The sequence below is a fragment of the Anabrus simplex genome, chromosome 1, assembly GCF_040414725.1.
Source record: "Anabrus simplex isolate iqAnaSimp1 chromosome 1, ASM4041472v1, whole genome shotgun sequence".
In the NCBI taxonomy this organism is placed as follows: domain Eukaryota; kingdom Metazoa; phylum Arthropoda; class Insecta; order Orthoptera; family Tettigoniidae; genus Anabrus; species Anabrus simplex.
Genome location: NC_090265.1, coordinates 445410106 through 445427223, shown reverse-complemented (window position 1 = coordinate 445427223; position 17118 = coordinate 445410106). Strand labels below are relative to the sequence as shown.

At 38.9% G+C, this 17118-nt stretch overlaps 1 protein-coding gene across 2 annotated transcripts in view; it reads left to right on the top strand.

The window, feature by feature from the left end:
* Positions 1 to 328: 328 nt before the first annotated feature.
* Ist1 (IST1-like protein) overlaps positions 329 to 17118 on the top strand; it is a 103201-nt gene continuing 86411 nt past the window's right edge. Inside the window, exons 1-3 of one of the 2 annotated variants that reach the window (XM_067135201.2) lie at positions 329 to 795; positions 8625 to 8757; positions 8847 to 8990. In XM_067135201.2, the coding sequence (XP_066991302.1) occupies positions 527 to 795; positions 8625 to 8757; positions 8847 to 8990 (546 nt within the window). In that variant the 5' untranslated portion in view covers positions 329 to 526. The remainder of the gene's footprint in view (positions 796 to 8624; positions 8758 to 8846; positions 8991 to 17118) is intronic. The other variant, XM_067135200.2, reaches the window with a different exon arrangement.

Sequence of the window (17118 nt, the reverse complement as noted above, 5' to 3'; positions counted from 1 at the left end):
AGTTGGCGACACTGTCCATCAGCCGTCACTGCAGTAGGCACAACAACCAATCCATAATTGCACGTCCCCTCTAGATCTCCAGATGTCAGTTGACTTGAGTGAGCTGAGAGCCGTAGTATATCTCGTATGATATGAAAACTTACTTCCCATACCTTATCTTTCCGCCAGCTTTTAACATTTACAAAAATATTGTGCAACGCTCATTATTATGGTAACACTGGCATTAGCCGGAAAATGCGGTGAGCATTTCATTATTCAAGTTTTTTGCCAACATAAGGAAGTTGTATAGTGGTTTAGGTTAAGTGAACGTCTTAGAAACTTTAATGTGGTTGTGTTGAGAGTATTGGTGAGGGTGCTGCAGGTATGTGTCATAGCAATCTGGTGAGGTAATGGTCAGGTTTGTCATTTAATCAACCTTCTTTGTCGTCAACATCATATGATTTCGCACTTGACAGCACTGATTTTTGTAACTTTGAGGTGCATGAGATTTTGAATTGGTGCCCTGATAGCAGTTAGTCCGTGTAAAATGTTTGCAAGTGGTCCAAATTATACAAAATTAAAAACTCACCTTCGTTTAGCCATAAACAGACTGAAATTGCTTGAAAAGAAGAAGACCGAATTAGCACAGAAAGCAAGAAAAGAAATCGCCGATTATGTATCTGCTGGTAAATACGAGAGAGCTAAAATACGCGTGGAACATATTATTCGAGAAGACTATCTGGTGGAAGCCATGGAAGTAGTCGAAATGTACTGTGATTTATTGTTGGCAAGATTTGGATTAATTCAACAAATGAAGTAAGTTTGAAGATATTTTTAATGTCATTTATTATTCTGGAAAACAAAGTCAATGATTTTGTTTTCGTTCTGTGCCTTTTCACACCACCTTCATATTCTGTCAGTCTACCCATCAAATTTCTTCAAGCCTTACTGAGGAAATTCTTCCAGCTAGTTATACGGGTGATTGTATGGGCATTTTCATAATGAATATGGTCCTTTCTCTGTGTCAGCATCATGTATAGAAATCTTAACACTGACTACCAACTAACTCCCTGTAGGTGGGGACATTAGAATACACCCCCAGTATCCTCTGCTTGTCATTAGAGGCAACTAAAAGGGGACCCCAGAAACTGATGGACTGGTGACAAGGTGATGAACATCGAACGTTCATCTCCATCTGATGGAAGATGGAGATGTTAGTAGGTATTTAGGTTAGGAAGCATCTCATTGCTTGCAACCTAAAACTTTTTCTAGAAGTCCATACTATGGCACTGTTACAGGGGAATTGTAGGCCTAATGGTTATGATAGGCACCTTACTGAGCTGCACCAGCGAAACAGTCAGTTCGCAGTAAGTAAGAATCTGTATTCAACAAACTAATCTCAATTGACCAGGTCATCATACAGTGTTGAAAAATTTTAGACTATACTTGACAGAACAGGATTACACTAACCGGGCTTCTGGTGGAGTTGGTATTTTCACTCGTTCCACCAGGAACGCAGCTCGAGGCAGTGGCGCGCGGTGCCTTCTACAACAGGGTAGGCCCTTCATGTTTCCGTGCTACTTAGCGACCGTTCAAGTATTACCTAAGCATATTTGTAGTATTTTATAAACTCCCCCACCCTCCCTCCTTGTCCTGTAAGCAGGAATGAGCCTTTAGTCCCCTGAACCTTTTGTGCTTACATAAGATTTTTCTTAAATTTCTTTACATTACATCACTGGCCAAACTACTGGTTTCAGTATTCAAATTCATAGTCCACTCTGAAGTAGAAATGTATAGGTATTAAAAGAATATCAGTAAACACCATTCTGAATAATACACTTTGTTTCGTTCACGTTTTCTGCACAATACACTATGTCTAAATTCTTTGTCTGAAGAATTTTATATAGAATGTCAGGAAATGAATAGATGTTTGATAAAACATAAAGAAGGAATTTGGTCTCAAATTCTGAAAGGAAAGACAAATATCCACGTGCAAGGGCTAGTTCCATTTTCCCAGTATGATGAGTCCACCAGCAATTCACGGTTCTCCAGTTCATTCCAGTTTCCAGTAATCTCTTCCTGATCACCTCTCCCCAATTTATGAGTAAAGGAATGTTCATCATTAGGGTCCGGATGTTTATGACCTAAACATGTTAGAAAAATGTAAGCATTTATGACCTAAAAAAGTATTAAAATATGACAATAAATATGACTTCGAAATTTTTTGGTAACATTTCCAAATCTTCAAAATCTTGCCGCTGTTTAAATTAACAGGCAAAAGTTCAGTAAGACTTGCCATTTTCCAGTGCATGCATCTAGGCACGATTGCGCTGTCATTTGTTTCTCTCTCGCTCACTTCTCGTGATTTATTTAATTACTCAATCCAGAGGTAGCCTAACTCTCGACTCTGCACAGAGTGAAATAAATGTCACATTTTGATGGGCAATCAGAAAGAATTATAATAGCAAATTACACACATTTTAAAGTTTTCAAATAGGAGCGATCTTCTGTTTTCACTCAAGGTTGGCTTGTAACGGGAAAAAATTCACTCAACATCGCAGGATGTTATTGGCCCATATTTGAAATAGGCCTACATCAGATTATTAGAGTTCAGTTGAGGCTGACCTTCGTGTCGCTTTCTGCTTATCTGTCTTTTTCTGTACAACTTACCCTCCTAATTCACATATATTTCTGAAGCCCCCATCTAGCGGCGAGGATAGGAATTGTGCCGGCTGCCGAAGCCTGTCGCACTCCTCTGGGGCAATGATTAATGAATGACAGATGAAATGAAATGATATTGGAGATTGTTGCTGGAATGAAAAATGACAGGAAAAACCGGAGTAACCAGAGAAAAACCTGTCCTGCCTCTGCTTTGTCCAACACGAATGTCACATGGAGTGACCAGGATTTAAACCACGGAACCTAACGGTGAGAGACCGATGTGCTACCACCTGAGCCATGGAGGCTCTTTTAACAAAGTTAAATGTAAGAAATTACAGACAACAATTAGGAGATATGAAAAATCTGTCTTTGAAACGACTGCAAGCAGGTATGCGAAAATAGAACATAAAAGACAAAAATATGATAAAAATACTAACACTCATCAGGAAATATGACCATAATATGAAAAATTACAGGAAAATTTAAAAAAAATAATTCAAAAGCCAAAATATAACTTTATATGGCCCATGAAAATTGCATAATTTTAGTCACCGTTAATAAAATCGTGCTTAACTTGTATTTTCCATGGAAATAATATAAAGAAAAAAATATGGCATGTCATAAACATCCAGGCCTTAGTCATCATCATCATCATCATAATACCATTTCCTTGTAACATGTTTCTGTGTCTGAACTTTGTCTCTTCCCAGGTATAATGAACTTTTGTTTGTCATGGCATTTTGTGATTGTGTCTCCTCTTCTGTGTCCACGGTAGATGTTGTGTTTATTTCGGCCGTTGTAGTCAGTAAGCTTTGTCACCACTCTCCTCATCTTTCTGATGGCCAACTTCTGGGGGGTATTCAGGTGATATCAGTAACAGGTTCACCACTATTACAATGGTCTTCGTAGAGAAATCTAAAATCTCATGCAGTTCCAAACTGTTGAGAGAGAAACAGAAATTACAATGAGAAGTTTCACTAATCGAAATGCCCATTGTCACCTACAGGTGACACGTTGATTTTCACTATGAATGTATCCTCTGCTTGTCGTAAAAGGGGACTTTCATCTTGAGAGTGTGGGTTAGCGACCACAAATCTCCCTAGCTGAGTGTGGAATTGCTTCCACTTATGTCAGTTTCTTTGCTGTCATCTTTCCTATCCGACCTCTCTGGTCAACTCCTGTTCTTTTCTGATCCCGACGGTATAGTTTGCTAGGCCTAGGAAGTCTTTCATTTTCATGCCCTTCCTGGCCCTTCCCTTTCTTTTACCGATATGTTCATTCTTCGAAGTGTCGGACATCTTCCATTTTCCTTCTGATTAGCATTAACAGAGAACAGTTGCCCAGTTGTACTTCCTCTTAAACCAGAATTACCCCCACTCCTGTTACTTGCTGTCCAATAGGGGGTGGTGCTGTGCTATACCATAAGTGTGGTATACCTTTTCTACATTTATTGGTCTCAGGTATTCAGAGACAATATGACCTGTTTCATTCAAAGCAGTTGCCACTTTCGTGGAATGCAGAGTTGGTCCATACAGGACAAGTGTACTCAGCTGTAGAGAGTGTGCCAAGGCTGTAGTTTACACATTTGCTTGTACTCCCCAAGGGGATCCTGTTAACATCCAGAGTAAGCTGTTCCTTGCCCCTTGAACCATAGGCCAGCACGCTAACCATTCAGTGTGCCGACGGAATGACAGTGTCTTTTAAATGTGAATGAACGATCAACTTGAACTCCAAGGTACTTTGTGCCTGGGGAGAATTCTAGTTGTCTTCCTTCTCAACAGATATTCAGTTTATTTGTGGTGATTTCACTAATAGTTTTTTTTTTTTTTTTTTCTCCTGGACGGGGAAATCATTACATTATTAACCCCCACTTTGGAGAACAGTCGGTTTACTTCGGGGTTTGCTCCCTCCATTGAGTGGAAAGGAACGGAAAAGATGAAATGTCACTGAAAACATTTTGCTTACGTTTGCAAGATTTCTCACCATCAGCCTTAATCAAATTGTGGTTTAGCAGAAAAACAAAAAAACAGCTTTAAAATTTAATTTTGCTTGATTCTGATTATTATTATCACAACACACTACAGAAATTCTCATCATTTTCAAAGCTTGGTAGAAGACTTATTTGTCCTTTCTTGGTAGATATTGAAAATAAATAACCTTTGAATGTAGTGTTGGCTGCTGAGTGTAGGGGAACATGGAGTAATTAGAATCTTATCATATAAATACTATATGTATAACAATAAAATATAAAATTGATAGGGTGATTAGAAAAAAATCCAAATACACTGACTGACAGAGCAAATGCAACACCAAGAAGGAGTGGTCAGAACTTTATGCCAATTGCAGGGTAGACTGACGTCACTGAGGTATGCTCAGGATGTGAAATGCGCCGCTGTGCTGCGCACGTAGCGAACGATAAATGGGACACGGCGTTGGCGAATGGCCCACTTCGTACCGTGATTTCTCAGCCGACAGTCATTGTAGAATGTGTTGTCGTGTGCCACAGGACACGTGTATAGCTAAGAATGCCAGGCCGCCGTCAACGGAGGCATTTCCAACAGACAGACGACTTTACGAGGGGTAGGGTGATCGGGCTGAGAAGGGCAGGTTGGTCGCCTCGTCAAATCGCAGCCGATACCCATAGGGATGTGTCGACGGTGCAGCGCCTGTGGCGAAGATGGTTGGCGCAGGGACATGTGGCACGTGCGAGGGGTCCAGGCGCAGCCCGAGTGACGTCAGCACGCGAGGATCGGCGCATCCGCCGCCTAGCGGTGGCAGCCCCGCACGCCACGTCAATATCGATCAGAACAATTTCCCGTCGATTGGTTGAAGGAGGCCTGCACTCTCGGCGTCCGCTCAGAAGACTACCATTGACTCCACAGCATAGACGTGCACGCCTGGCATGGTGCCGGGCTAGAGCGACTTGGATTAGGGAATGGCAGAACGTCGTGTTCTCCGATGAGTCACGCTTCTGTTCTGTCAGTGATAGTCACCGCAGACGAGTGTGGCGTCGGCGTGGAGAAAGGTGAAATCCGGCAGTAACTGTGGAGCGCCCTACCGCTAGACACCGCGGCATCATGGTTTGGGGCGCTATTGCGTATGATTCCACGTCACCTCTAGTGCGTATTCAAGGCACGTTAAATGCCCACCGCTACGTGCAGCGTGCAGCATGTGCTGCGGCCGGTGGCACTCCCGTACCTTCAGGGGCTGCCCAATGCTCTGTTTCAGCAGGATAATGCCCGCCCACACACTGCTCGCATCTCCCAACAGGCTCTACGAGGTGTACAGATGCTTCCGTGGCCAGCGTACTCTCCGGATCTCTCACCAATCGAACACGTGTGGGATCTCATTGGACGCCGTTTGCAAACTGTGCCCCAGCCTCGTACGGACGACCAACTGTGGCAAATGGTTGACAGAGAATGGAGAACCATCCCTCAGGACACCATCCGCACTCTTATTGACTCTGTACCTCGACGTGTTTCTGCGTGCATCGCCGCTCGCGGTGGTCCTACATCCTACTGAGTCGATGCCGTGCGCATTGTGTAACCTGCATATCGGTTTGAAATAAACATCAATTATTCTTCCGTGCCGACTCTGTTTTTCCCCCAACTTTCATCCCTTTCGAACCACTCCTCCTTGGTGTTGCATTTGCAATGTTCTAATTACCCAATGTTCCAATAACCTCCAAGTTTCCCTATGATTTGAAGCAGTGTATCAATTCATTCTAGCGTCTGAGTGAAACGATTCACAGGAACGGCGAACACATGGCACATGATTCAGCTGATTCGCAGCAGACAGTGCTGAGTGGCAGTCACGGATCAGTAAGACACAACACACACGGTTCATTGTCGGTACTCTGGACATTGGCGGGGAGCCAAACTTCCGCTGCAGCGAGACATACAGAGCCATAGCACACTGAAAGAATTGTACGCTATAATGGGCTTCCTCTCTCAGCTCATTTGAAAATAATACCTGCTTGCATTTACTATCCTCTTCTTACTGGGAAGTTTAAATAATAGATGGGTTTATTTGGAGTGTTAGAAAAGGTACTCAAAACATAATTCCAAAGTATCTAGCTAGTAAATAGGAAGGCTATTTGGTTATTCTATTTATCAGTATTATAACTTAGTTGACATTCGACAATTCATCTCAACTCTCTAGCCTACTGTACCCTATGACTATGAGTCATGCTCATGATCACTCAAAATTGTCTGTTCTGTACCGACAGGAACCACTCAGTATTTTCTCAGTTCGTATGTCGCATCATTGCACAGGACTTCAGTAATCATATCACGAGATCACTGATGTACGTGGGCAGTGAGTGAGCTGACTGATGCAATAGCTTAAATAAAAAAATGTTGAATCAGAAAACCAGAGAGCTACAGTATATCTCGGGTAGCCTATATGACGATTTCGAAAATCTTCTGCTGATAGAAAGACATATTTTCAAAGATGACTGAGCGAGTTGGCTGTGCTGTTAGGGTCGTGTAGTTGTGCGCTTGCATTCAGGGGATTGTGGGTTCGAATCCTACTGTTGGCGGTCATTAAGATGGTTTTCTGTGGTTTCCCATTTTCAAACCAGGCAAATGCCGGTGCTGTACCTTAATTAAGGCCACAGCAGCTTTCTTCTCTCTCCTAGTAGCCCTTTCCTGTCCCATTGTCACCATAAGACCTATCTGTGCTGATGCGACCAAGCAACTCATTTGATTTATAATTAATACGTATGCTACTTATTGTGAACACAGGTATTTTTACATCTAATTCTGTGTGTATAATAGGCTTGTGACTTTTGGAGAACTGTGGAAAACCATAAGTTATTGTATAAAATTTGAGTTACGTCAGTTGTTATTATTATTATTATTATTATTATTATTAATCGGTACGTAATTTTTGTACTTATCTTAGTTTAAGGAGGTATTGAAATACCAGATAGGTATTTTTTCATGTATTTTATTTTAACTTATTTGTCTTATATTAAGTCTATGTAGGCTAGTTATTGGGAACACATACATTTATACGTCTAATTCTGTATATTCAATGGAGTTGTTACTTTTTGAAAATCATGGAAAACCACAAGTGAATGTATAAAATGTGAGTTCTGTCAGATTATTATTATTTTTGTTGTTGTTGTTATTAACAACATAAATTTTGTACTCTAATATAATATGTATAGTACTGCACAAGTACCTATTTTTTCCTGCGTTTAATTTTTTAAAACTTATTTGTTTTGTATTGTGTACTTGCCGTGAATACAATGAAATGTCCATGTTCTTTGAAATCATTTAAGAAAAGATTAGGCAAGCAATTGATAGGGAATCTTCCACTTGGGTGACAGCTCTAAGTGCAGATCATTGATGATTATGTGTACAGATATTTTTTCATCTAATTCTATACACTTATTTAATGGAGTTGTCACTGTGGGCAAAAGGCTTTGTAACATCAAAACTTAATGTGAAGAGGTAGCTGCAGGAGAAACCTGAATCTGAAACTTAGATGACGCATATGAAAGCAGTTCATAGAATGAAGACCAGATGGCAGCAGCAAGCATTGAATATTGTTGCTGCTGTCTTATCAGTGAATCGGATCACTGTATCGATTCAGTAAGGTGAACGGAATTAAATGACATGATATAGGCTTTTGGGCTTGAAATGAAATTAATTGATTCAGTAAAATGAATCGAATAGTTCATCACTATTTGAATGAAGCTTAGAATATAATTGAAATATTGTGCAAATCTTTGATCAGAACAGGTGAAATACAATGCCAGAATTATTTGAAAGAAAGAATTAGGCCTAGTGGTGAAAAGCTGAAGTGGTTATTTAGTCATTTCAATAAATAGTCTACCAGCAATATCCAAAAAGTATTGACTGGTTGCATTTTCATATTCAGCTTGGTATATTAGAAATGATGACTTACATACTGTTCATCATGTGATATTTTATATTGTTAATCATGTCATTATGAATGCTATTTTGTTTCTTCAGAACTCTGGATGAAGGTCTTGCTGAAGCTATATCAAGTCTATTGTGGGTAGCTCCTAGACTTCAGTCCGATGTAGCAGAGATGAAAGTAATTGCAGATCAGTTAGCACACAAGTATGGACGTCAATATGCAGATGTAAGTGTGTCAAAAAAGGAAAAGAATAGTTTCTTGTAACTGCTCTGGAATTCATGTCATGATACTGTATTTATCACTTTTCATTGTAGGCTTGTAGAGAAGAAGCTGTTACTACTATATCTGAGAAACTAAAACATAAACTAAGTGTCCAGTCACCACCAAAACTTCTTGTGGAAAAGTACCTCATTGAAATTGCCAAGAATTATAACATTGAATATGAGCCTGATCCACAGGTAAGGTCAAGATTTTGTAGTAAATTAACGTACTGGGTAATTCAGAATGTTGTACCCAAATTCAGCTGCAAATTAATTCCTTCATATATACAAGACATAAAATCGTTATGAAATTATTAGTAGTAGTGATAAAGCAGGGCTTCAGGTTTGCTGCTGCACCATGAGATGGCTGCACATACATCTTCACTTCTGTTGCACGTGTGATTTGTCAGTGTTCAATTGTGTTGATGCCTTGCTTGAGTTTTCCTTATAGCTTAGTATTTTAAGTTAAGAATGCACCTAAGTGTACACCAAATTTCATTGAAATATATACAAGATTTTCTGGGTTATAGCAGAACAAACCCACAGACAGCCATTACTTCTACTTTATTTCCTATAGGACCTATAGATAATTTGTTTTTATTTATTTATTTCAGACATAGGTAGAAGTACACCATTTTACACTGATTGTATAAAAATATAGGCCTACCAGATATTGCCCAAAGAAAAGTTTTTCATAGCCAGTAACTTAAATGTGGTCACACTACTAGTACTTCCCTTCCACCACCTTTTTCTGACATGTATCACAAAATCCTACATTGCTTTTAACAATGCTAATATTTTCAAGAATGATTTCAAGTTTAATAGCTTACCTGTTTGATTGATTAACACATCCTTGGTTTTGACACTATGAAAGCAACAGAGGTATGAGGGATGGTAATAGGTCCCAATTGTTGCATTTTTATATTATACTATGCAACATTTTATATAACTTCTTATAAATTCCTAAAGGCATTATTTCAAGAATGTTTACTGCTAAATCTTTTAGGCCTATTTGCCTTCTTCCAGTTCTAGGGAGATTTTTGAGAAGTTAATAATCGATCGAGTCATGTACCACTTATATAGCAACAATCATTTAAGTCATGCCATTTTGGATTTACTCCACAAAAATCGACAGAAGATGTTGTTCTTAGTGTAGTTGAATGGAACGAGACTGTTTTCTTCATGCATGAAGTAGCTATTCTAATATAACTGGGTATCTCCAGTGCATTCGATAATGCCTGGTGGCCAAAAGTTCTGACTCAGTTGAAAAAGAAGCTCTGTCCCAAAAATTTATATAAATTAATACAATGTTATTTCCAAAATTGGAAAGTTAAACTTCAAGTCGGATCAGCAGTCTCTTCAAAGCTCCTGAATAGGGGTTGCCCACAAGGATCTAGTTGTAGTCCTGGTTTCTGGAACATTTTATACGATGACCTTCTAACTTGATGTAGATGCTGATTCCCATAGGAAACCTGAAATATTTGTCCCGAATGAGTACATTTATAATACCAGTATAAATGGTCTGTTATTGGACATTATAAATTTTCCAGCTAACTCATTCCTGGTTGCCAGCTGTCGCCTCAGTGTGCTAAGTTGGGCTCGTCAGTTGATACTTAACACACCCACCAAGGTGCATGGCTAATGCATACCGTGGAGGCCATTGCATAGGCTACTTGGAGCCACCAGCAGTGCCAATGCATTATGAGAGACTTTGTCTCATTACCAAATATTGATGCCTGCCTGGCCATCAGATGATGTAGATGTTGATTTCCAAAGGGAACCTGAAATATTTGTCCCGAATGAGTAAATTTATAATACCAATATAATATATAATGTAATGTAATAATCTATATATATAAAATAACTTGTCTTGACTGACTGACTGACTGACTGATTCATCATCGCCGTGCCAAAACTACTGGACATAGAGGAATGAAATTTTGGGAATACATTCATATTAACATGTAGGTGCTCGCTAAGGGAGGATTTTTGGATATTCCTTCGCTAAGGGGGTAAAAAGGGGGGTTAATTTTTAAAATGAGAATATATATATCTCAAAAACTTAAAGGTTTAGAGTAATAAAAATTGGCATTTGGAATCTCCTTTAAAAATAAAGAAACACGTATTTTTTGTTTTTGGAAAATCCAAATAATGGGGGTGAATTTTTAAAATGAGTGTATCTATATCTCGAAACTGTAAAAGTTTTCAGACGTAGAAATTGGTATTTGGAATCTCCTTTCAAAATAAAGACACACATATTTTTTTGTTTTAAGAAAATCCCAATAGGAGGGGTGAAAATGAGTGAAAAATGGGTTGAATGCCTTTAATCAGGATACTTATATCTCAGAAACTGAAGATATTACAGATCTGAAAAAAGGTATTTGGGATCTCCTTTAAAAATAAAGAAACATGTACTTTTTGTTTTTGGAAAATCCAAATAGTGGAGGGTTGAAAGGGGAGTGAATTTTTAAAATGAGTGTATCTATATTTGAAAACTTTCAAACTTTACAGATGTAAAAATTGGTACTTAGAATCTCCTTTCAAAATAAAGAAACACATTTTTTGTTTTCGGAAAATCCCAATAGGAGGGGTGAAAAGGGGTGAAAAATGGTTGAATGCCTTTAATAAGGATCCTTATATCTCAGAAACTGAAGATGTTAAAGACCTGAAAATCAGTATTTGGGATCTCCTTTAAAAATAAAGAAACATGTACTTTTTGTTTTTGGAAAATCCAAATAGTGGAGGGTTGAAAAGGGGGTGAATTTTTAAAATGAGTGTATCTATATTTGAAAACTTTCAAACTTTACAGATGTAAAAATTGGTACTTAGAATCTACTTTCAAAATAAAGAAACACGTATTTTTTTGTTTTCGGAAAATCCCAATAGGAGGGGTGAAAAATGGTTGAATGCCTTTAATAAGGATCGTTATATTTCAGAAACTGAAGATGTTACAGACCTGAAAATCGGTATTTGGGATCTCCTTTAAAAATAAGGAAACATGTACTTTTTGTTTTTAGAAAATCCAAATAGTGGGGGGTTGAAAGGGTGGGTGAATTTTTAAAATGAGTGTATCTATATCTCAAAACTTTAAAAGTTTACAAATGTAAAAATTCTTACTTAGAATCTCCTTTCAAAATAAAGAAATGTTTTGTTTTCGGAAAATCCCGTGAAGGGGGGTGAAATGGCTTGAACACCTTTTATGAGGAGACTTGTATCTCAAAAACTGAAGAGGTTACAGTCATGCAAATTTAAATTTGGAACCTCCTTGAAAAATAAAGGAACACGTATTTTTTGGATTTTGAAAAATCCAAATAATGGGGGTGAAAAGGGGGGGGGGTGATTTTTTAAAATGAGTGTATCTGTATCTCGAAACTGTAAAAGTTTACAGACGTAGAAATTGATATTTAGAATCTCTTTTCAAAGTAAGGAAACACAAATTTTTTGTGTTTTCGGAAAATCCCAATAGGAGGGGTGAAAAATGGGTTGAATGCCTTTAATGAGGATACTTATATATCAGAAACTAAAGATATTACAGACCTGAAAAAAGGTATTTGGGATCTCCTTTAAAAATAAAGAAACATGTACTTTTTGTTTTTGGAAAATCGAAATAGTGGAGGGTTGAAAGGGGGGTGAATTTTTAAAATGAGTGTATCTATATCTCAAAACTTTCAAAGTTTACAGATGTAAAAATTTGTACTTAGAATCTGGAAAATCCCAATAGTAGGGGTGAAAAGGGGTGAAAAATGGCTGAATGCCTTTAATAAGGATCCTTATATCTCAGAAACTGAAGATGTTACAGACCTGAAAATCAGTATTTGGGATCTCCTTTATAAATAAACATGTATTTTTTTTGTTTTTAGAAAATCCAAATAGTGGTGGGTGAAAGGGGGGTTGTATTTTAAAAATTAGTGTATATCTCAAAACTTCAAAAGTTTACAGATGTAAAAATTGATATTTAGAATCTCCTTTAAAAATAAAAGAACATGTAGTTTTTTTGTTTTCTGTAAATCCCAATAGGAGGGGTGAAAAGTGTGAATAAGGGGTTGAATGTCTTTAATGAGGATACTTATATCTCAGAAACTGAAGATATTACAGACCAGACAGTTAGTATATGGAATCTCCTTTAAAAATACAGAAAGATTTTTTTTTTGAAAATCTAATTCATCATCATCATCATCATTTCCCTTTATCCAGCTGTAGCCGGGTAGGGGCAAATATGGTTCCTCTCCACTTTCTTCGGTCTTTCCACCACTCCTCCTCCAACACTGTGTCCCAGTCCAGGTTTCTTTCTATAATGCTGCGTTGGATGGTATCCTTCCATCTCAATCGTGGTCGTCCACGGCCTCTCCTTCCTTGGATTTGCATTTCCATCACCTTTTTTGGCATTCTTTCGTCGCTCATTCGCTTTATGTGCCCAAACCATCTTAGTCGGCTCTTCTCTATTCTATCATTCATTTTTTCCACTCCAATTTCTTCCCGGATTTTCTCATTCCTTATTTTGTCTCTTCTACTCTTCTGTATCATACTCCTCAAGAATTTCATTTCGGCCGCCTGTATTCGACTCTCATCCTTCTTTGTCATTGTCCAAGTTTCTGCTCCGTAAGTTGTTATGGGTACGTAATACATCTTGTACATAGTATCCTTTGCTTCCATTGGCACATCTTTGTCCCATAACATATTTCTTACACTATGATAGAAACAACTTCCAGCTTGAATCCTTTTACTAATCTCAGCATCAGTCGAGCATTCTCCATTAATTCACTCCCCAGGTATTTAAACGTTTCCACTACTTCCAGGTGCTTGTCTGCAAGTCTAATCTGACCTTTCCCTTCTTTCTCCCCTCTAGTCATAACAAGAGTTTTACTCTTTTCTACACTTATTTTCAATCCACATTCTTCAATCTTCCCATTCACCACATTCAACTGTTCTTCAACCTTCCTGTCGTCTTCTCCCCAAATCACAGTATCATCTGCAAATAACATCATGTTCATTTCTCTTCCTCCATATGCTGCTTTTGCTGTTCTCATGATGTCATCCATGACTAATGTAAACAGTATTGGTGATAGAACACTTCCCTGTCTCAGCCCACTAGTTATTTTGAACCAACTTGTCCTGCCAACTTGTGTTTGCACGCAACTACAACATTCCTTATACAATGCCATGATCATTTTTATTAATCCCTGTCCAATTCCTTTTTGCACCAGACTGTCCCAAACTTTCGTCCTAGGGACACTGTCATATGCCTTTTCAATATCAATGAATGTCATCACCATATCATTCCCGTACTCCCAATGCTTTTCCATTAGTTGTCTCATAATGAAAATGGGTTCTATTGTTGACCTTCCACTTCTGAAACCAAACTGATTTTCCTGTATCTGCTTCTCAACCCTCAACCTTATTCTTAGCAACATGGGATATTAGAGTAATTCCCCTGTAGTTCTTCAAAACTTTCTTATCACCTTTCTTGAAAATTGGGATGATTATTCCTTTTTGCCAATCCTCAGGGACCTCCTTATTCTCCCAGACCTTCCTGAGAACCCGATATGTCTACTGCAGGCCTACAGCTCCAGCTGCCTTTATCATCTCCACTGAAATTTCATCTATTCCAGCAGTTTTTCCATTCTTCATCTTTCTTACTGCCATTTCAATTTCATTCATTGTAATTTCTTTATCCATTTCTTCGTCAACTAATTGCCTTTCCTGGTCGTCCATTGAATGACTGTCATCCATTCTTATGTTCAGCAGCTTCTGAAAATATTCTCTCCATCTATTTCTTATTTTTTCTGGCTTTGTTAAAATTATGCCACCTTCATCCTTCACAAATCTGGTGTTTACTTGATCTCTCTTTTTGTTTCTTAAGATACCATACAGTAATTTCTTGCTGCCCTGCGTATCATCTCTCAATGTCTGTGTAAATAAGGCCCAGCTTTTCCTCTTTTCTTCCTCCACTACTTTCTTGGCCAAATTCTTTGCCTCCACATATTTTCTTCTACTTTCTTCAGTCTTAGATGTTTTCCATGCTTTCCATGCCATTTTCTTTTCCTTCACTTTAATCTTTACCCTATCATTCCACCAGTGTGTTTCTTTGTCTTTCACATTTCCTGATGTTCTACCACACACCTTTTCTGCACATCCAACCAGTGCTTCCTTAAATCTTTTCCATTCCTCTTCAACATTCCCCACCTTTGTCCTGGGTACCAAGGGTATTATTTCCCTTTGAAATTCTTCTTGTATGCTTTTCTCCTTCAACTTCCATACTTTCTTTTCTCTCTTCGTAATTGGGGTTTTTCAATCTTTCCAACTTTCAATTTTCCTATCACAACTCTATGATCTCCACCAAAGGCTTCTTCAGGCATGGCTGTTACATCAACAAGGTTCTTCCAGTGTTCTTTCTCTATTATTATATAATCAATCATGGTCTTCGTTCATCTGTCTCCCCAACCATACCTTGTAATCTTCTGACTGTTCTTCTTCCTAAACAGGTGTTTCCAACAATCATTTGATTCCTCATGTAAAAATCCACAAACAACTTGCCTTCTGGATTTACATTTCCATATCCAAAGGGCCCTACAACATCTTCCTTTCCTTGTCTTTCCATTCCAACTTGTGTATTTAGATCTCCCATCAATAGTACTTCCTTATCTTCTATCTGTCTCCACTTCCTCTAAGAAGTCCTCTAGATGTTCATCTATGGAACCAGTTTGTGGGGCATACAACTGAAATAGATCTTTCACGCCATTTTCAAACTGGAGTCTCATCATCATCATCATCATCATCCTATCGCTGACGTACTTTGTATATTCCACATATTCTTGGATTTCTCTTCTAAGTATGATGGCCACTCTATTTTTGGCTTCAGGTCCTCCGCTGTAATACAGCCTGTATCCTTCTCTCAGAGGGATCTCCCCTGTACCCCTCTTCTTGGTCTCGCACAGTCCAAGTATGGCTATATCTTTTTCTATCATGAAGTCGACCAGTTCTTCTTCTTTCCTGTCAGTGTCAGTACATTTACTGTTGCAATTTTGATGTAGTTTGGTGCTGGTTGCCCATTTTTCACAGTTCCCCCATCACCTGAAGAGCTGTGCATCGCTTTTAGCAGGGGACGTCCTAACCTTTTCCGAGGCACCATATCTGCTTTGTCCATATAGGCTATTGTTACGATGGGCTCGCCACACCCAAAGGCATTTTATACCTACTGCTAGGTTCAAAATTAGGCCGCCCCTAATATGGAGACAGACACCTTTCATAGCCGCTCCTCTGGAGTACAGACACTACGGGTATGCCCCTTCCGCCATCTCCACCGTACCGAAGTCCACCTTCTCCGCCGTAGATGCCGTTGAGGTCTTCACTTGTAACCCTGAACTGGGACCCATACCAGATGTTACACACTGGGTCAGTGTACTCTGGGACTCGCATAGGCAGGGGTGCCACTCCCTGGGTAGGGGTGCCTCCAAAGAGGGTCCCTACCTCCTACCTGCTAAAATCTAATTAATGGGGGTTAAACAGGAGTGACAAATTGGGGTGAATTTTTAGAAAGACTATAAATCTACAGTATATCTCAGAAACGTAAAATGTTACAGACGTAAAAACTGGTATTTGGAATCTCCTGTTAAAGTAAAGAAACAGGTATTCTCGGGAAATCCAATGAAGGGGGGGGTGAAAAATTTATTTGAATTAATTGTATGAGGATACTTACCTCTAATAAAAACTAAAGTTGTTACAGACGTGAGAAATTGGTATTTAGATCTTCTTTAAAAATAAAACGATGCTTTTTGGGGGGTGGCGGGGAATCATCTTTGGGGGTGGGTGTGAAAAGGAGTTGAATTCGTTTCATGAGGACACATATCTCAAAAGCTGTAGATAATCGGTATTGAAGAAGATCCTTTACTATTAAAGAAACAAATCTTTTTTGCTGAAAAATTCACTTAAGGGGGGACGGGGTGTGAAAGTGAAAAATGTGCATTATTTTTATGGGAATACTTATATCTCAAAACTGAAGGTAATACACGTGAACTTCTTTTTTTGTGGGGGGGGGTAAATCAACTTAACCGCGGTGGGGTGAAAACGGAGGTGAGACCAATTGATTTTACTGTTCCTAATGTACTTATAAGGAGCCTCCGTGGCTCAGGCAGCAGCGCACTGGCCTCTCACTGCTGGGTTTCGTGGTTCAAATCCCGGTCACTCCATGTGAGATTTGTGCTGGACAAAGAGGAGGCCGGACAGGTTTTTCTCCGGGTACTCCGGTTTTCCCCGCCATCATTCATTCCAGCAACACTCTCTAATATAATTTCATTTTATTTGTCATTCATTAATCATTGCCCCAGAG